The sequence below is a fragment of the Nilaparvata lugens genome, chromosome 6, assembly GCF_014356525.2.
Source record: "Nilaparvata lugens isolate BPH chromosome 6, ASM1435652v1, whole genome shotgun sequence".
Taxonomy (NCBI): domain Eukaryota; kingdom Metazoa; phylum Arthropoda; class Insecta; order Hemiptera; family Delphacidae; genus Nilaparvata; species Nilaparvata lugens.
In genome coordinates this window covers 21,944,992-21,967,789 of record NC_052509.1, presented here as the reverse complement: position 1 = coordinate 21,967,789, position 22,798 = coordinate 21,944,992, and the positions used below count along the sequence as shown (strand labels likewise).

The window sequence follows — 22,798 nt, the reverse complement described above, 5'->3', positions numbered from 1 at the left end:
CAAGATAAAAAAGAAACAACAAAATCAAAAATTTATTTTGTAATAAAATACAAAAAACAGGCTTCATGGTGGGTTGTGCTGAAAAGAAAGGAGGAAAAACACCTAGCCAACTACGGTTTCCCATTTAATAGGAAGGTAGAGGGTATATAAGTAAGAAATGAAGGGTGAAGAGGAGCGGAAAAGGGAAAAATTGGAGAAGGTAGGAAAAAAGAGAGAAAAAATATGAAAAATTTGTGAGACCACTTCTAACAAATGTATCAAAAGAAATGGCAAAGCAATTAGTAGTTTAAGCAGAAATCTCGAGCCTTGTACGTCGATATGGAAGAAAAAGTTACTGTATCTCCACATTACATTACATGATTCTATTAATAATATTGAGAATCAAGTCTATCTACCTATCTATATCCAACAAGGAGAACAAATCCTTGACAATTCCACATACCCCTTCCAGAGGCGCTCAATCGATGATTAAAAATGAAATTAAATAAAACCTCTAGGACTGATAATAATAATTATAATAGCAATATTTTATTCAGTCAATAACATTACTAACTGATACTATCATTGATAACTGTATACTCTCTATATTATTCCAATTGATAAAACTAACTATTTCTAATTGAAATTTATTCACAACACTGACATGTTTTACAATATTATTATAATACAAAATTATTATATAGAACTTTCTTCTACCTTTCATTATTTGAGTTATATTAAGTTTTGAAACGTGTTGGCAGGCTGTTCGTAGTACGCCGGAGGAAGTGAGAGAGCAGATAAGTGTGCTGCTGGAGCTGATGCCTTTCCGCGCGCACTGGCAGCCGGTCGACCAACTGCTGCGACTCGGAGGCATCTCACTCCTCCTCCAGGTCATCACCTTCTCCTACGACTGGAACTTCGCTGGAAGGTATTGTTGTTCATCATTCAAAAGTAAAACATTTAAAAGGGTAAATATGTGAGTTTTCAAATGGGATGATCCAATTACTACGCAACCCAGTCTTCATCATTCTCAAAATAAATTTATTGTTAGAAAAACTATAAAAAATTGAACATTTTAATATCGTTATTTACGAACAAAACAATCATTTTTCTAAAAAAATATGTGCTGGAAATATGCTTAAACTGCAATGCACATTCAAATAAAATCATTTATTTGCCATACAATAAATACATATTCAAAACAAATAAAAGAAAATTCATAATTTTATAATGAAAAGTATAAAATAATAAAACACATAATAATATATTGTTTAGAATGGAATGAATAAATCTTCATTCATCAAAATAACATGACATGTTATTCATTGTCTAAATTTGCGAATAGAATAGTTTTGGGCGTAGCCTGTTGTTCTTTTTCCAATCATATTCATATGATTTGTAATTGTATCCACTAATATCCATAAATAAATAAAATGGGGTAGTATTGAATGATTATTCATTAAGTTTCTTTAATAAAAAACCAGTCAGTTGATACTGGATGTTTGAACAATGCGTCGCTCATATCTTGAGAACAATGCGTCGCTCATATCTTGAGAACAATGCGTCGCTCATATCTTGAGAACAATGCGTCGCTCATATCTTGAGAACAATGCGTCGCTCATATCTTGAGAACAATGCGTCGCTCATATCTTGAGAACAATGCGTCGCTCATATCTTGAGAACAATGCGTCGCTCATATCTTGAGAACAATGCGTCGCTCATATCTTGAGAACAATGCGTCGCTCATATCTTGAGAACAATGCGTCGCTCATATCTTGAGAACAATGCGTCGCTCATATCTTGAGAACAATGCGTCGCTCATATCTTGAGAACAATGCGTCGCTCATATCTTGAGAACAATGCGTCGCTCATATCTTGAGAACAATGCGTCGCTCATATCTTGAGAACAATGCGTCGCTCATATCTTGAGAACAATGCGTCGCTCATATCTTGAGAACAATGCGTCGCTCATATCTTGAGAACAATGCGTCGCTCATATCTTGAGAACAATGCGTCGCTCATATCTTGAGAACAATGCGTCGCTCATATCTTGAGAACAATGCGTCGCTCATATCTTGAGAACAATGCGTCGCTCATATCTTGAGAACAATGCGTCGCTCATATCTTGAGAACAATGCGTCGCTCATATCTTGAGAACAATGCGTCGCTCATATCTTGAGAACAATGCGTCGCTCATATCTTGAGAACAATGCGTCGCTCATATCTTGAGAACAATGCGTCGCTCATATCTTGAGAACAATGCGTCGCTCATATCTTGAGAACAATGCGTCGCTCATATCTTGAGAACAATGCGTCGCTCATATCTTGAGAACAATGCGTCGCTCATATCTTGAGAACAATGCGTCGCTCATATCTTGAGAACAATGCGTCGCTCATATCTTGAGAACAATGCGTCGCTCATATCTTGAGAACAATGCGTCGCTCATATCTTGAGAACAATGCGTCGCTCATATCTTGAGAACAATGCGTCGCTCATATCTTGAGAACAATGCGTCGCTCATATCTTGAGAACAATGCGTCGCTCATATCTTGAGAACAATGCGTCGCTCATATCTTGAGAACAATGCGTCGCTCATATCTTGAGAACAATGCGTCGCTCATATCTTGAGAACAATGCGTCGCTCATATCTTGAGAACAATGCGTCGCTCATATCTTGAGAACAATGCGTCGCTCATATCTTGAGAACAATGCGTCGCTCATATCTTGAGAACAATGCGTCGCTCATATCTTGAGAACAATGCGTCGCTCATATCTTGAGAACAATGCGTCGCTCATATCTTGAGAACAATGCGTCGCTCATATCTTGAGAACAATGCGTCGCTCATATCTTGAGAACAATGCGTCGCTCATATCTTGAGAACAATGCGTCGCTCATATCTTGAGAACAATGCGTCGCTCATATCTTGAGAACAATGCGTCGCTCATATCTTGAGAACAATGCGTCGCTCATATCTTGAGAACAATGCGTCGCTCATATCTTGAGAACAATGCGTCGCTCATATCTTGAGAACAATGCGTCGCTCATATCTTGAGAACAATGCGTCGCTCATATCTTGAGAACAATGCGTCGCTCATATCTTGAGAACAATGCGTCGCTCATATCTTGAGAACAATGCGTCGCTCATATCTTGAGAACAATGCGTCGCTCATATCTTGAGAACAATGCGTCGCTCATATCTTGAGAACAATGCGTCGCTCATATCTTGAGAACAATGCGTCGCTCATATCTTGAGAACAATGCGTCGCTCATATCTTGAGAACAATGCGTCGCTCATATCTTGAGAACAATGCGTCGCTCATATCTTGAGAACAATGCGTCGCTCATATCTTGAGAACAATGCGTCGCTCATATCTTGAGAACAATGCGTCGCTCATATCTTGAGAACAATGCGTCGCTCATATCTTGAGAACAATGCGTCGCTCATATCTTGAGAACAATGCGTCGCTCATATCTTGAGAACAATGCGTCGCTCATATCTTGAGAACAATGCGTCGCTCATATCTTGAGAACAATGCGTCGCTCATATCTTGAGAACAATGCGTCGCTCATATCTTGAGAACAATGCGTCGCTCATATCTTGAGAACAATGCGTCGCTCATATCTTGAGAACAATGCGTCGCTCATATCTTGAGAACAATGCGTCGCTCATATCTTGAGAACAATGCGTCGCTCATATCTTGAGAACAATGCGTCGCTCATATCTTGAGAACAATGCGTCGCTCATATCTTGAGAACAATGCGTCGCTCATATCTTGAGAACAATGCGTTCAACCGACATAACTAACAATACAAAATTATTATATAGAACTTTCTTCTACCTTTCATTATTTGAGTTATATTAAGTTTTGAAACGTTTTGGCAGGCTGTTCGTAGTACGCCGGAGGAAGTGAGAGAGCAGATAAGTGTGCTGCTGGAGCTGATGCCTTTCCGCGCGCACTGGCAGCCGGTCGACCAACTGCTGCGACTCGGAGGCATCTCACTCCTCCTCCAGGTCATCACCTTCTCCTACGACTGGAACTTCGCTGGAAGGTATTGTTGTTCATCATTCAAAAGTAAAACATTTAAAAGGGTAAATATGTGAGTTTTCAAATGGGATGATCCAATTACTACGCAACCCAGTCTTCATCATTCTCAAAATAAATTTATTGTTAGAAAAACTATAAAAAATTGAACATTTTAATATCGTTATTTACGAACAAAACAATCATTTTTCTAAAAAAAATATGTGCTGGAAATATGCTTAAACTGCAATGCACATTCAAATAAAATCATTTATTTGCCATACAATAAATACATATTCAAAACTAATAAAAGAAAATTCATAATTTTATAATGAAAAGTATAAAATAATAAAACACAATATATTGTTTAGAATGGAATGAATAAATCTTCATTCATCAAAATAACATGACATGTTATTCATTATCTAAATTTGCGAATAGAATAGTTTTGGGCGTAGCCTGTTGTTCTTTTTCCAATCATATTCATATGATTTGTAATTGTATCCACTAATATCCATAAATAAATAAAATGGGGTAGTATTGAATGATTATTCATTAAGTTTCTTTAATAAAAAACCAGTCAGTTGATACTGGATGTTTGAACTGACGCTGTTATGTCATTTAGGGCCCTATTAGCCGTGAGTGACAGAGTATCGGAGACTAAGGCTCAACTTACACTATCTCGAGGATACTCACACTCTAGTCGAGGATAATCCAGTTCCTCAGATCTTACGACTATCTTCCTCATTGTCACTATTTCAGTTCCATGCACTTACTATACTGTATATGCTCATTCCCATTAATCTGATTTTCCGCGTGGCGCATGCGTATAGGGTTCATTTTAGGTTTTTATGGACCACCCAGCGTCTGTCGACTATTAAGCTCCATAAAACCCAATGCCCGACCAGTAGTCCAGGCAATAAAAGGGAATAGAGGGAAAAGTTGAGAAGACAATAATTTTTGACCCCGCAGTTCTGTTAAGGGTAGTAAGGAGGTAGACATATCAAAAATCCCCACCCCTACCCATTGTGCTAAGCGGGTGAGGGTGGCTTAAAGGTATTATTTTTTTGGTTTCTCGCATAAAACTCAAAAACTATGTATCCTAAGGACTTGACTGTCATATAACAAATTAAAGCTTAAATAATTTCCTACAATATTCATTCTACAACGTTTTTCTATATCTCTTTTAGTTTTCGAGATATAAAAATAACACGTTTGCCACCAATTTTTTCCTATTTTTACTCTTATAACTTTTTAATAATCGACGGGAAAAAATCCATGCTGATTATGAGCTTATAGAGCATTAAATTCTCTTCAATTTGATGTATAAATTCATGCTTTTACGAATTCCCCTACACCTTTTGCAACAGCTTAAGTGTTGAGTGTGAAATCTCCATTTTTGCAACAATAGACCAATTGACAAAGGAATTTGGAGGGAATGTTTTAAACTAAATTTTTGACTTTTGCAGCTCTGTTGAGACTAGTTAGGAGAACATATCAAAAGTCCCCATTCCTAACTCATGTGCTAAGGGATTTCAGCGATTTGGTTCCGCGCTCATATTTTGAGAACAATGCGTCGCTCATATCTTGAGAACAATGCGTTCAACCGACATAACTAACAATTCAAAAATTAAGCCTGATAGATTCTCTACACTTTTTGTTCAGTGGAATTTTGTGATATTCTCAACATTTCCCGAGATATTCGCTCTTGAAGGTGTGTAATTGTTGAAATAACAGGTTTTTATCCAATGTTTTGTTCTTTCAGGGCTTAAAACTCTCAAACAATACATCATAAAAACTGATGCTTATCGTAGGTTAGTAGAGCATTGAATTATCTTTGAAATAATGTATTATTTCACTATACGACGTTTTCATTTCATTGTTATAGCAGCTTCAATGTAGGGGGATAAATTTTCATTGCTGCAACAAGTGTCAACTCAGCGGTTCTACACCTTCAACAGAGGGGTTAAAGATGCACTTTTGCTATGTTCACCTACTAACTAGTCCAAATCAAACTGCAAAGTCAAAAATTGTGTCACAGACACCCCCTTCAAATGGAATTGTCAAACGATCAATAAATTGTTGCAGTACTCTGGAAAAAGAAGGTTTTTAGTTCTAGATCTCTATATAGTTCCGTCCAATTTTTTTATGTAACAAATTTTGAAAATGTTTAATACTGTCACTGTTGATGTGTAGAATAATTTTGGTTTCTGTGCAATTGCTTCCTGAATGTTTTGAAAATATTAGACCAAGTATATTGTTCCTTGCAATATCAATGATATGATTTGTGTTTATGATTTTACTAACTTCATACTAATAATTTGATTGTATGGTAAGAGATGTTGTATTTCTCCATGATTGAAAGAATAAGACGTTGATGTTGTCTATTCTATCTGAATATAGTGGTATTGACAACATCAACTTCTTATTCTTTCAACTTTATACCCTCTACCAGCCTAGTACATGAGAAAGCCTATTTGGTTAGATATTTTTCCTGCTTTCATTCTTTTCAGCACACCCCACTATAAAGCCTGTATTTTGTGAGTTTTTGTGTTGAATTGAGTAGAATCATCGATTGATTGATTTATTGATGTTGTGAATGTGTTTTCAGAATGGAAACAGTGCGCAGTGCGTTGGATGCGCTAAGCATATGCGCAGTGATGCCGAACGTGCAGCTGGCGTTCTGCGAGCGACTCGAGTCGCCCGACCAAACCAACAAGGTCGGACTCAACGTCATCCTGAACGCCGCCGAGGGAGAGATCGTCGTCGACCCCGACGTGCAGAGGGCAGCGCTCGGTGTCCTCATAACCTGTGTCTGTGCTCCCGTCTACAGGGTAACGCCACCTAGCCTACCTTCATACAATAAAAATTGTGTCCCACAAAAGGTGTAAAAGCTGTAGATCATAGATTCTACATTAAATTCCAACCAAGAAATGTTCAAATTTTATATAGATGTTTCTATATTTTTCAGAAACGTCAATAACTAGGAAAATGTCAGTCAAAATCCAAATCTAAGGATATGTTTGGGAAGAGGAAGGAATTTCAAATAAGATTCATATAATTTGTTCCTTTGTTTGACGGTTTTGAACGTTTTATGAGCGTTCAAACTAAATTTGGCTTTGGAGTCGACGAATGTACTTTTTCAACTTTGAGTGCTCATAAAAAGTTCAAAAACGTCAAAGGAACAAATTATATGAATCTTATTGGAAATGTCTTTCTCTCTCCAACAATATCCTTAGAGTTAGATTTTGTCAAATAAGTTCCTAGTTATTGAGGTTTATTTAAAATATCGTAAAATCTATACATCTCAAAAACTAAAGTCGATGTAAGGAAATTTTACTTCATATTTTTCGTTGCAAATTTCATGTAGAAACTATTGTCTTCGGCTGTTACACCTTTTGTGGGACACTGTTTATTGTTTAGGAAACCATCTAGGTAAACATTTTAGTGGCTGTTGTGCGGTGAGGCGCGCTAAGCTATGTTGTCTGTCTGGCTTCTTCAGACCAACTGCATGGTTCATCACACTATTCTACTGTTGATAAAAGAATGCGTAAAATATTTTGCAAACTGGAATTAAAAAGTCTTCTGTAGCTCGACTTGCTAAGGGCTAGAATGTATTACTCTAGATTGAGAAACTGTTGCTGTTCAAAGCAGCTTTATGTTACACTAAGTTAGCATTGTAACGGATATTTGAAACGATCGCTATTTTTCAGGGTGGAGGATGTATTGCAAGATACTCAGCGAGCGGATCTGCCAAAAAGAAGACCCAGAATATGAAAAATAGTGAAGAAATTATTAATAAAGTATGGGAAGTTGTACGGTCGAATAACGGAATAATGGTGAGTCATTCCATATTTCTCTTTTTTTCAGACATTTTAATTATTTTTTCAGTCGATGCACATTAAATTATTTTTCTCAATCAATCTTATTTATTTATTGATTATTGAATAATTAATTAAACAAGGAGTTTTTACTCAACTCAATTTTGAACTCAATAACACCAATCAGGAAATTCAAATTTAAATTATCTTAATCTTTTTAAAATATTGAATCTTTGAATTTCTTTAAACTTCTTAGATTAGACCCGCGTCAAGACAATCAAATATTTGATGACAAAGACAATAAAATATCTATTATATGCAATGTGAGATTATTTATACTGTGTAATGAAGATCTATTACCCTAAGGTGCCCCAAGTACTGAGTGAAATTTTATTATATTGTGTAATGAAGATTAATTACTTTGAGATTACACAAGAAATGGAAATAAAATTGGTGTTGATTGTGGTATTATAAACCACTACTTTGAATAAAATGATGTCCAGCTCAGTACTAGTACATTGTAATTTGAGAATTCCCTCTAGTAGGAATTGAATTAGTATATAATGAGGGGCGGCGACAGCAGGGAGGCTGTTTCTAACCTCAACTTTTCAGTGCAAATCCGTAGTAGGATATATACCGTTCCGTGTTTAAGACTTACAGCGTGTTCAAGACAAACAATTGTTTTGAATGTTATTTTTAGAGGTGAATACTCTTATACTTTTTTATAATAAAACTTATAAAGCTATGTAATTTCCTGTGAATTCACTGCTTCAAAAAGCTGCAGTGATTTGTAAATGGTGAGTGGATAGTGGATCTGCTTTATTTTATCATATATAACATTTATGTTATCTTCTTTCTCTCTAAAATTTTATCTAAACAAGTTATTGAAATATCGTGGTAAATATGACAAAATGATTCAAGTATTGTATTCTTATATAACTTCTAAGTGAAAAAACACTCACATTCTTTGGTATGGCGACGACCGTTTCGTGCTGGTGTTGCACATTCTCAAGCCAAACATACACTAAAGTATTTAAGGTTATGAGGGTGAGTATTTGGTCAGTGTAAGGGTTAGGGGAGTTTTGGCGGTTGATGGAGGAGGATTTAAATGAGTTTGTAAAACAGGTTGTGGGAGGAAAAGTAGATTAGGTCATTGAGAATATTGTTTGGTTACTAAAAATATATGATTCAATTAGGTAACGTATACTGAATACTGAAACCTGATTGACTTCCTAGTGACCAAAAATAGTGTTAACTTATGTGGTGACTATTTCAATCACAAATAGGTAGTGCCCACTCGATGTTTTCAGCCAGAGCAATCTCTGTATATAATATTGATTGGCAGGTGCTACTGCAGTTGATGATGGTGAAGATTCCACTGACAGACGCAGACTCGATCAGGAGCATGGCTTGCGAGGCACTGTGTGGTCTCGCCCGGAGTGAGACCGTCCGCCAAATCATCAGCAAACTGCCCATTCTAACAAATGGACATTTGCAAAGTAAGTTTTATAAAATCATTTCTTATTGTATTTCTTTAACATATCGTAAATATATTCTGTTGAAAATTATCCAAAATAAATAACAATCTTTAAGAATTTTTTAAACTAATTTCATGCTGCTATTATATATCAGGTCATAAGGTCAATGCTTATGTGACTCGCTCCAAAAGGAAGTATGTTCAGATGATTTTGTTTTTGGCTGTTGGTGTTAATTGCATTTGGGCGAAAAAGTAAGAGAGACAGTCAAATTGAAGTTTGCGCGATTCGTGACTATTTTTAGCTATAGATTGAGCAGTATGTCTCAATAAAGTAAATCAATACTACTCGCTTTAAAAGAAGACTGTTGAAAAAATTGCATGTTTTTATAGGCTAATTACTTGATTGAAGTGTTCGGCTGTTTTCAGTGCTGGATTTACCACTCCGACTAGGCTCGGGGCTGCGGGCTGGCTCTCCAAAAATAAGAAGAGAAAACTTTGCTAAGCTTGATAATAATCTAATTGACTAAGCTTAACCTATTTTAATTCAACTCTTATGTCAAAAATTACTGTTTTATTCATTTTCATTGCTACCCACGTTCACAAAAAATATACCGCAATAATTATAAAGATTAAAAACATTTCTGAGACTACGTTATGATTATGAGTAGGGATATTTTGTACAGAAAACTGACAAAGTTCAATAGCTCCAAACTAGAGAGAGCCGAAATTATTTTTCAATCAGATATTAAAAGAAAAAAATATTTGTGGTGGAATTTTGGGCAGCACTTGGAATCGGTAGTTTTCGTTGATAGTTATAAAATGAGCAGTGATTGCCCTAGCTTGCTGCAATCATTTAATATTCAAATTGAGTTGATTCGGAACTTGTTGGCTGGTATCCATGGATGTATCTCGTCTTTTCTGGAATTCTGGGCGGAGCCTAACCCTTACTCACATTTCGCATCTCACTTGTCTAAACTTCAAAGGCTATTCTATTCTGCTTATTCTTTCTTCCATGCCACCCGCCGACCCTTTCATAGTTTCAGGATATGTTTTTCTAGTATTCTAAAAATACTATTGAAAATAGTTTGCCTGTTTTAAGTATTCTTGCGTCATCACTAATTACATAAAATAAAACAGATTTTCAAAATACCATCTTTGTCTCGTTACAAAGAAATCTAAAATTTCATCATCCCTCTCACTCATTACCCACGCACAAGCCTAAGAGCTTATGTGGTCATCACCCTCAGTATTATTATTTTTAGGGCTGACATAAAGTTTCTGAAGAAAATCCTCCCTTTAGGAAGGGGACCGCACAGATAATCTGGCCAAGGACCTCTAGTATGGTATAAATCCGGCACTGCTAGTTTTCATAGTTAATATTAAGAATTCATTTGAAAATCATGAGGTTTTGGTAAAAGTAGCTTTGCTTTATAAATGCATTTCTAAAGCAAGCGACGATTTGCACTGAACAAGGTCAGTATATCGTCTAGTTAATCATGAAAATATTTTTCATTATTGGAATTAAGAAAGTAATCAATCTTCCCAAGTATCAACATGCTAACCCATATTTGAAGTATTTGAATTATTAATCAAGGCATTGAAATTTATTTTAAGCATTAAACAATAGTATTTGAATTAAAATATAATCATAGTTAAAATATGCATTTTGAAGCCAATACAATTTAAGCTAGTTAGCCCACCACAAGGAAGTCTTCCTTTAAAGGTAAAAGTCCTGGTTGCATTTAAGCCTGTTGAATTTTAATCATGATTAAATGCCACGAGAACTAACCAGGGAGGTTTTTTTCTTAACAAGACATGTCTTATTGATTTCCGTAACATTTAATCACGGTAAAAAATCAAAAGGCTTTGTGCAACCGGGTCAGTCTTTTATCTATCTACCTTGTAAGAAAGTATCTGCTAATCTAAGAGATCCTTCCAGACTTGACTTGTGAATAATAATAATTCAAATCATTGACTTCTAATATATATATATATATATATATATATATATATATATATATATATATATATATATATATATATATATATATATATATATATATATATATATATATATATATATATATATATATATATATATATATATATATATATATATATATATATATATATATATATATATATATATATATATATATATATATATATATATATATATATATATATATATATATATATATATATATATATATATATATATATATATATATATATATATATATATATATATATATATATATATATATATATATATATATATATATATATATATATATATATATATATATATATATATATATATATATATATATATATATATATATATATATATATATATATATATATATATATATATATATATATATATATATATATATATATATATATATATATATATATATATATATATATATATATATATATATATATATATATATATATATATATATATATATATATATATATATATATATATATATATATATATATATATATATATATATATATATATATATATATATATATATATATATATATATATATATATATATATATATATATATATATATATATATATATATATATATATATATATATATATATATATATATATATATATATATATATATATATATATATATATATATATATATATATATATATATATATATATATATATATATATATATATATATATATATATATATATATATATATATATATATATATATATATATATATATATATATATATATATATATATATATATATATATATATATATATATATATATATATATATATATATATATATATATATATATATATATATATATATATATATATATATATATATATATATATATATATATATATATATATATATATATATATATATATATATATATATATATATATATATATATATATATATATATATATATATATATATATATATATATATATATATATATATATATATATATATATATATATATATATATATATATATATATATATATATATATATATATATATATATATATATATATATATATATATATATATATATATATATATATATATATATATATATATATATATATATATATATATATATATATATATATATATATATATATATATATATATATATATATATATATATATATATATATATATATATATATATATATATATATATATATATATATATATATATATATATATATATATATATATATATATATATATATATATATATATATATATATATATATATATATATATATATATATATATATATATATATATATATATATATATATATATATATATATATATATATATATATATATATATATATATATATATATATATATATATATATATATATATATATATATATATATATATATATATATATATATATATATATATATATATATATATATATATATATATATATATATATATATATATATATATATATATATATATATATATATATATATATATATATATATATATATATATATATATATATATATATATATATATATATATATATATATATATATATATATATATATATATATATATATATATATATATATATATATATATATATATATATATATATATATATATATATATATATATATATTAATTGAACGAGCGATAGCGAGTTCTCACTTTCGACTCACTGGAGGGCTGAGGTTGATTGTTGATTTTTTATGCTTAATTTATGTTCATCTATTCTAGCAGAGATTCTCCTATTTGTTTGGCCTACATATTGCTTGTCACAGTTCAGGCAGGGGATACTGTAGACTCCTTGGTTTTCTAGCTCCAGTCTGTTGATGGGTTTTTTTAAGATTTGGGAAATGAGTAGATGGGGTTTGAATAATGGTTTGATTTTGTGGGTTTTTAATACTCTTCCAATTCTGTCTGTGGTGCCCTTGATGTATGGGAGGAGTACTGTTTTTCAAAATATTCTTCTTTTTCTTGTTGATTCCCTTTTTTAAGTGGAGACAGATTATTTACTATTGATTTTTGAATGATTGTAGTTGGGTAGCCATTGGATTTGAGAATGTTAGTCACTGTCTTTATTTCTTCTTCTCTCCTTTTTTCATTGGTGAGATGAAGAGATCTGAAGATTAAGCTGTTTATAACTGAGGAGGATTGAGCCGGGTGGTGATGTGATTGGAAATGTAAGTACCTGTTAGTGTGGGTGGGTTTTCTGTATACTGAATAGTTCAAACTTCCATCGGTTTGTCTCATCAATAGAACGTCTAAAAAGGGTAAAGATGACTCTTTTTCTATTTCTAGTGTGAATTGGATTTTAGGGTGTATTTCATTTAGCTGCTGTAGAAATTCCAATAGTTTTTCTTCACCATGAGGCCAAATTATGAAAATATCATCAACATATCTTTTCCAGATGCTCGGTTTGAAAAAAGCTTTGTTCAAGGCTTCTTCTTCAAAATGTGTCATGAAAAGGTTTGCTATGGCTGGAGAGAGAGATGATCCCATTGGTGCTCCTTCAATTTGCCTGTAATATTGATTTTTGTGTATGAAATATGTGTTTTTCAAGCAGTGGCTAGTCAACTCTACTGTTGATCTAGAGAAGTGTTTGTTCTGTTTCATGATGGAGAGGGCTTCGTCGACTGGGATGTTGGGGTATAGAGAGATAACGTCCAAGCTGGCTAGTATATCCCCCGAGTTGAGAGTTATATTCTCCACCTGGCTGATTGTTGTCGTGTTAGAAAACAACTCAGCACCATAGAATCAGAGCTAATTACGATCCACATAAACCTTAGCAACTTACTTCACCCCCTTATCTGGCAGCAACTTGACCAGTTGGTAAACTTTCGAAAAGAAACAGACCACCTCCTTAAAACTAAAAAACTTGAAAAGAAATTTGATAAATTACAAATTAAGAACAAAAAGACTAGGATAGCAACAACCAAAAACAGCAGTGAAAAGAATATTCATAATCTCTCAGACTACAAACTTTCTGAAGTTGAGGATAATGTATTACAAAAAGGTTTCAATTTTGCTATTGCCCCAAAAAATCTACCCCATGAACAAATAATATCCAGTATAGAGCCCAGCCTTGAAAAATTAGACCAACTTGAAGCAGAGGAAATAAGACAAGAAGTTTTCCATATTTTGAAAAAATCCAAACCTCCTCAACCAAACTTGGATAGAGCAGAGCTCTCTGCTTTGAAAGACTTGTCCAGTAATCCCTCAATAGTCATTCTACCAGCCGACAAAGGTAACGCCACAGTAGTTATGAACAGGAGTGAATATGATGAAAAACTAGACAATATCCTCAAACATGCAGCCTACAAGCCTGTTCAAAGAGATCCCACCACCTACCTAGAAAAAATCACAAAATCAAAAATCAAAGCCTCAGACATAGATGTAGACAGCCAATTGAAATTAATTCCAAGAGAAAAATCCAGCAGATCCCCAAAAATCTATGGTCTTCCTAAAGTCCATAAGGAAAACACACCCTTGAGACCGATCGTCAGTGCAATTAACTCTCCCACTCAAAAATTAGAAAGATACTTAGCCGGCCTTATCCAGCCCATAATAGAAAAATCCCAATCCTATGTGAAGAATTCATACGATTTTATCAGCCAGGTGGAGAATATAACTCTCAACTCGGGGGATATACTAGCCAGCTTGGACGTTATCTCTCTATACCCCAACATCCCAGTCGACGAAGCCCTCTCCATCATGAAACAGAACAAACACTTCTCTAGATCAACAGTAGAGTTGACTAGCCACTGCTTGAAAAACACATATTTCATACACAAAAATCAATATTACAGGCAAATTGAAGGAGCACCAATGGGATCATCTCTCTCTCCAGCCATAGCAAACCTTTTCATGACACATTTTGAAGAAGAAGCCTTGAACAAAGCTTTTTTCAAACCGAGCATCTGGAAAAGATATGTTGATGATATTTTCATAATTTGGCCTCATGGTGAAGAAAAACTATTGGAATTTCTACAGCAGCTAAATGAAATACACCCTAAAATCCAATTCACACTAGAAATAGAAAAAGAGTCATCTTTATCCTTTTTAGACGTTCTATTGATGAGACAAACCGATGGAAGTTTGAACTATTCAGTATACAGAAAGCCCACCCACACTAACAGGTACTTACATTTCCAATCACATCACCACCCGGCTCAATCCTCCTCAGTTATAAACAGCTTAATCTTCAGATCTCTTCATCTCACCAATGAAAAAAGGAGAGAAGAAGAAATAAAGACAGTGACTAACATTCTCAAATCCAATGGCTACCCAACTACAATCATTCAAAAATCAATAGTAAATAATCTGTCTCCACTTAAAAAAGGGAATCAACAAGAAAAAGAAGAATATTTTGAAAAAACATTACTCCTCCCATACATCAAGGGCACCACAGACAGAATTGGAAGAGTATTAAAAACCCACAAAATCAAACCATTATTCAAACCCCATCTACTCATTTCCCAAATCTTAAAAAAACCCATCAACAGACTGGAGCTAGAAAACCAAGGAGTCTACAGTATCCCCTGCCTGAACTGTGACAAGCAATATGTAGGCCAAACAAATAGGAGAATCTCTGCTAGAATAGATGAACATAAATTAAGCATAAAAAATCAACAATCAACCTCAGCCCTATATAACCATGTGAAAAATACTGGTCATTCAATAAATTTCGTGAATTCCAAACAAATAGCCAGCATTCGAAATTTTCAAGTCAGGATTGTGAGAGAGGCGTTGGAAATCGAAAAGCAAGGCTCTCTAAATAAAAGAGACGACAGCCTCAACGTGTCTCCCTTATGGAAGTTAATTTTGAATACCAAACGCCCAGTACCTGGTACAATGAAACCCGCTACAGCACCATTGTCACCAAAACAAGACAACATTCCTGGAATTTCACTCACCCAACAGCGCCAGCACAAGCAAGTGGAGGGAGGGGGTAGGAGGTATGCTCTTCGACCCCGAAAGAATACCTAGGACTCAGTGTGGATTTCGACGCCACCCTCAGAAGATGTCGTCTGCGATGGCGACGAAACGTCAGACTCAAGTAAGTCAAAACAAACGGATGTACCCGGTTAATTCTTTTACATATAATATATATATATATATGTATTATTTGAATATATGTATATATGTATTAATTGAACGAGCGATAGCGAGTTCTCACTTTCGACTCACTGGAGGCCAAAGTCGTTGTCCGTCTGTTTATATGTTCTACAATAACTTTAGAAGAAGGAATTAATCAGCTTCAAATTTCTAACACATATTCTTCAAACCTTTTTACAGTTTGTTGGACAACAAAATTTAACGACTCCTTCGTCCTTATTAAGGATAGCCTGTAATAACATTGAAAGTGCATAAGAAAAAAATTGTTGTGATTTATCATTTAATCACCTGGAGTATTCATTGCAAATAATATTTTTTTTCCGTTATTACATTATTGTAATTATTGCCATTACTACAGTATTTTCATTCATTCATTCATTCATAACATCAGCTGAGGCTATTTGAGAGCTATCACACAAACAGTCCTTCATGCGCTGACACATGATTTCAGCTGGTTAATTTGCAACATAATTCACAACTTTTACATCAACTAATTGAAACGGTTTAAGAAATCAATGTGCGGTTTTCGCCATTCATTTTCTCTTGAAACTTTGTATCGAAATCATGTATCATGACAACCTACTCATTTAAAAAAATGAATTTAGATTGATATGAGGGACAAAAATGTTGAAGCGGCACACTAATTTGACGAAGAGTATTTTTTAATTTCAAATAGGATTATTCCTAATGAAACTTACTATCAAATTATTCTTGTGAAAGAATAATTTTCACAAACTCTGTATAATTAAAATTTGCTGGTTTCAAAGATTACAATACAACAGTTCAGAACGAATTCTCCAACCCAGGGGGCCTTAGTTCAAATTTCCAAAATAAATGGCCCAAAACAAATGTCACAACAACTGAGCTGCCGAGCATTTACTTTCACTTTGTCTCGCGAGTAATAAAAATACTTACTAGGAAACTGTTTAGAGTGAACTCGAAAAACTTTAATGACATCTATTTACCCGTAGTTTGAATAGTTTTACTTTCCTTGCCCTATTACCATAGGTAAGGAAAGTATTGCTTTCCGAAAAAAATTAAGGTACCCCAATTTCTAAATATCTATACGTTTCAAGGTCCCCAGAGTCCAAAAAAGTGGTTTTTGGGTATTGGTCTGTGTGTGTGTGTGTGTGTGTGTGTGTGTGTGTATATGAGTATGAGTGTATGTGCGTCTGTGTACACGATATCTCATCTCCCAATTAACGGAATGACTTGAAATTTGGAACTTAGGGTCCTTCCTCTATAAGGATCCGACACGAACAATTTCGAACAAATCCAATTCAAGATGGCGGCTAAAATGGCGAAAATGTTGTCAAAAACAGGGTTTTTCGCGATTTTCTCGCGAACGACTGCTTTTTAGGCAGTTGGACAAATAATTTCAGTGATAATAATTGAATCACATTATATATACTTCTATACTCAGCCAATAACTCAAAGCTGAACTTTTGGTTCAAAACAAGAAACGTTCATATTCCATGTAGCCTATTCTAAAGACTACATTGCCAAACAAAAACTTCTCAATTCTATTTTTACTTTCCTTGCCCTATTACCATAGGTAAGGAAAGTATTGCTTTCCGAAAAAAATTAAGGTACCCCAATTTCTAAATTTCTATACGTTTCAAGGTCCCCTGAGTCCAAAAAAGTGGTTTTTGGGTATTGGTCTGTGTGTGTGTGTGTGTGTGTGTGTGTGTGTATGAGTGTATGTGCGTCTGTGTACACGTTATCTCATCTCCCAATTAACGGAATGACTTGAAATTTGGAACTCAAGGTCCTTACACTATAAGGATCCGACACGAACATTTTCGATCAAATGCAATTCAAGATGGCGGCTAAAATGGCGAATATGTTGTCAAAAACAGGGTTTTTCGCGATTTTTTCGAAAACGGCTCCAACGATTTTGATCAAATTTATACCTAAAATAGGAATTGATAAGTTCTATCAACTGCCACGAGTCCCATATCTGTAAAAATTCCAGGAGCTCCGCCCCATCAATGCAAAGTGTGATTTTAGATTCCCAATTATCAGGCTTCAGATACAATTTAAACAAAAAATTTCGAGTAGAAGAGATTGAGTATAAAAATCTCTACAATTAATGTTGAGTGACATTTTCACCTAAAATTGGAAATAAGCTTGAAATTCGAGAAAATTTTTTTATTCAATAATGCTAACTGTTGGCAACTGTTGATTCTATTAAAGCATTCACTATGAAGAGATAGCAGACTTCGTGTGTCTCCAGCGTTATTGTCCTGTCACCATCTGGCAGATCTTTGAATAGTAGACTTGAGATGCGCGGGAACACTAGTGTCAGGTGATAAATTTTCATAAAGGCAAGAAAAGTTGTGTGAGTGCGCCACACCAGATTTTTTAGACTTGACTTGCAAGTCAAGAACTCGTTCTACTCGTTTTTACTCACCATATAAATGAAACAGATTCTATTAAAATAAATCATATTGATTTCATATTAAAATATAATTCCATAGTACCCTTTTGTTTTCAAAACTTTTTCACAACAACTAGTATCAGCATTCCCAAGCCATTTTCAAGTTTTTCATAAAATCATTTCATTTCAAGTTTTCAAAGTCAAGTTTCATTTTCAAAGTTTTGAAAACAAACATAGGTTACAGTATTTTTCATTAATTTTAACAAATCAAGTAGTAGGCCTATTGAAATACTTTATTAGAAAATATCAATTCCATCTTATTCATTTATTCGTTCGTCCATTTATCAATTCATCCATCCAATAATTCATTGATATATTTAATTGATACTTGAAACTACGATTAAAATCAATAAAATTAATCTTTTTGATGCTGTTTTATTGTTAGGCGAACATCATAGCGCAAACGCGGATCCAGTTCAACGACAAACAGCTGTTTCAGCTGTTGCAACAGCACCTGATCTCGCACGGCATGCTGGAGTCAGCTGCCACACTGCAGAGGGAGGCGGGGCTGCCTCCGCCCCCCGCCCCCAAGCCTCCCCTGCCCGCCACATTCCTGTCACCCTTCACCTATCAACAGCGCAGTCCAGGCCAGCCGCAGAGGGTCAGTGCAGTGCAGTGCATTAGATGCTATCCTAATAAATAACAACAATACCATTCCCATTCGATCAATGATTACAGTCTACAATGCATTTCACGGCTAAAGAGCTCTGCATTTGCAGCATCCAATTTACATTTTCGTTTAATAATAATTATAATAGATTATAGTAGTTGCAAGCTGGCCAGGACTCTTCAGCGGTGAAATTCACTAGATATGTTGCATCGGACACCACAAAACTACATTACAAAGTTACTTTCACTCTACTTGGTACAACTACCTGTATAATGGATTTCAGTCAAGTTTATTTCCAAGACAGGAAAGATATCAAGCTGTTTAGTATACGAAATCTTATAGAAGAAGTTTACCAGATTATGTGGGAAGGATTACTAAAAGATTGTTTTGTATACTTTGTGGATTGTAGTGGAGGTGATTTTGTGGTAGATATCCGTATTGTTCAAACCTACGAGTTTTGAGTACTACTCGTACTTGAAATTGCCACAAACTATTTAAAAAATATGTTTTTAGAAACTCAAGACTACTATACACTATACTTCATTTCGCTAAATAAGGTGTACAATACAAACTTGAATTCGCTAGAAATTGATGATGGTGTATCACCGAAACTAGTTTCTCGAAATTTTTTAATAAGTAAGTGGTTGTGATTATTCCAAGTCGTTTTATTCTATTTTTTATTTGGGTACCTTATTGTGTGGAATAATGTTTCGTGTATTCTGTCAAATTTCATATTAATTTTAATAAATTTGTGTTGCAGTCAAGGTCTTCATTATCGCGGGAGAATCCACTACATAGAATAGCGCCATCTACTCAGACGTCGGATCTTGCGTCGCCCTCCACCAGTCCACTGCGAGCCGGGTTCAGTGTTAGGGGAACCGCCTCTCCCTCCTCCTCCTCCACCTCAATTTCCTCCCCCGCCAATCAGCCCATCAAGTTGACCATTGTCAACAACAAGTAAGCATCATCACTTTTATAGCTTTTAATTGAATTAATTTAAGGTCTACTCTCATATCGCTTAATAATAACAATAACTTGAAACTAGGCTCCGGTCTTGGGTCAATTCCCAATACAGTGATTATGTAGAAAATGCTGACAGTTGAATTTATTCTAAATTTATAACTATGTAACCTGTAGCAATCTTAAGGAGTTAAGGAAGTTACAAAGTATCTCTTATATGTATTGGGTCTCACCAAGTAAAATCAATCTGGTTTTTAATCCTTACCATAAGTGGATGCTACTATAATGGGTGTTTCAGATTAGTTTAAAATGCCGATTGGTGTTACCCAGTATTTGTTGATACAGGAGGGGAAAAAATGTCTTTTTTATTGTGTGTGTGTGTGTGTGTGTACAGGATCACCAGTACCATCTACCATATAATATAATATATTATATTACCATAATATAATACGATAGTATTGTACAGTAAAGTGAATGTCAGTTTATAGTTTCAGTAATTATAGACGTTGTTCGTTGTTTTTGGTATGACTAAAAAGTATTCTAACGTGCTCTGAACTATAAAAGGTAGTCAAAAAGTTATTTTGATGTCGTGTTTCCATATGGAATACCTAGTGCCGAAAGTAATATAACAAAATCATCACTGTCTGAGGATGAAGTCAGACACTCAAAAATCATTATCAGATCTGTCAAATCTAACTATCGGCCGTTGCGGTGCTTAAATTCAATATAGGTGTAACGAGGTGTAAGATGTTTCTGTAACAGTCATTTAAATGTTCAGTTTCAAAGAATATTTCGTTCCGAATGTAATAGCACAAAAACATTTCCGATTGCATGGTGGCAGACGCAGTGAAATGAAGTTGACAGCAGCGCAAGCGCAGTCGAGCTCGAGGTCGCTTGAGAAGCAGATGAGATGCGAGCCAGGCCAGCAGCCCGGGCATACGTCACTGGCGCCGCAACACGTCACGCTCGACTCCATCATCACCGAGTACCTCACCAATCAGCATGCGCTCTGCAAGAATCCCATTGTCACATGTCCGCAGTTCAATCTGTTCGAGTGAGTAGCCACATGATCACCAATAGAATACATTTAGCATACAATTTGTAGTGTTTGAATATTTTTGTAGCCTGAATAGATTGTGAAAAAGTGTCTTCATCTTCTTCCATCATGGAGTAGTAATACCTTGGAATAGTTTCGTGGAACAATAGAATATTTCTAGAATAGTTGTGGTCTTTTAATATTCTTATAATTTCGAAATAGTATTTGGAATAAATTTACAAATATCAATATATTTTAGTAAGTAGCCTCATCAATTACTTACATATAAATTAAAAATAACCTTAAATATAATAACTTCGAATTATAATTAAAAATTGAATTTATTACTTATTTTAAACTTAGACTCTTCATACTCTATATTGTATAAGTTTTGTGTTTTATGTTATATTGTTGTGTAGGCCTCACAAATGTCCAGACCCGAGTGCAAGGAACAGTGCTCCTGTCAACTTTGCAGTGAGGTGGTCGAAAGGCATCAATTCCGACCGCCTCAATCAGAGGCTTGTCCACTCAAGGTTCTGTCCGGCAAAAACCTTCAGGCTGGTAGACGAAGATGGATTTTTTACCTGCTGCGAGTTCCTTGTAAGTCTTGCTTCATTTTCTCTTCATCCACTATAACTAACGTTATTTTATATCCGTATTATTCGTTATATTTCAATTTTCATTCAGATTATTAATAAATTATAATTTGTCACTGTTGAATGGAATGGAATATTAACTTGGCTCCTAATAATGATTTCGTATTACAGTATATTGTTTCTTGTAAACCTGTTCTGACATAATATTTAAAGGGTGTCCCACGAAATATGTAACAACTGAAGTATTTACATTCTAATTAGACCATAGATCTATTTATATAAAAGCGAAATGGCACTCACTCACTGACTGACTCACTCACTCGCAGAACTAAAAATCTACCGGACCCATCATGAACGTTACGGAAGATGTTAGCTCTTCTCGCGTTCCCCGGTCGAACCACTGTTGCTCGCCGGTCGATCATCAAACGCTCTGCTGGAGTGGCGTTCGGTTGCGGAGCAGAGCGAATATGTGTACGCAGCTTAGGCTGTTTGAAATTTGGCATTGAACTAGTCGAATGTACTTTTTCAGCTTTGAGCGCTCATAAGTTCAAAAACGTCATACAAAGGAACAAATAATGTGTATCTAATTGAAAATTCTTTCTTTTTTCACCATATCCTTCAAGTTGATTCTAACTTATGATTTTCTAGTTATTGACGTTTTTATAAAAATGTCAAAAAATCGAAAAATA

General features: G+C 33.5%; 1 protein-coding gene across 1 annotated transcript in view; it reads left to right on the top strand.

The window, feature by feature from the left end:
* LOC111049932 (DDB1- and CUL4-associated factor 1) overlaps positions 1-22,798 on the top strand; it is a 126,411-nt gene that overhangs the window by 73,363 nt on the left and 30,250 nt on the right. The window contains exons 13-22 of the mRNA XM_039431389.1: positions 741-947; positions 3,865-4,031; positions 6,615-6,837; positions 7,717-7,842; positions 9,170-9,323; positions 9,457-9,524; positions 19,293-19,508; positions 20,278-20,474; positions 21,319-21,531; positions 21,933-22,113. Of these exons, the coding sequence (XP_039287323.1) occupies positions 741-947; positions 3,865-4,031; positions 6,615-6,837; positions 7,717-7,842; positions 9,170-9,323; positions 9,457-9,524; positions 19,293-19,508; positions 20,278-20,474; positions 21,319-21,531; positions 21,933-22,113 (1,752 nt within the window). The remainder of the gene's footprint in view (positions 1-740; positions 948-3,864; positions 4,032-6,614; positions 6,838-7,716; positions 7,843-9,169; positions 9,324-9,456; positions 9,525-19,292; positions 19,509-20,277; positions 20,475-21,318; positions 21,532-21,932; positions 22,114-22,798) is intronic.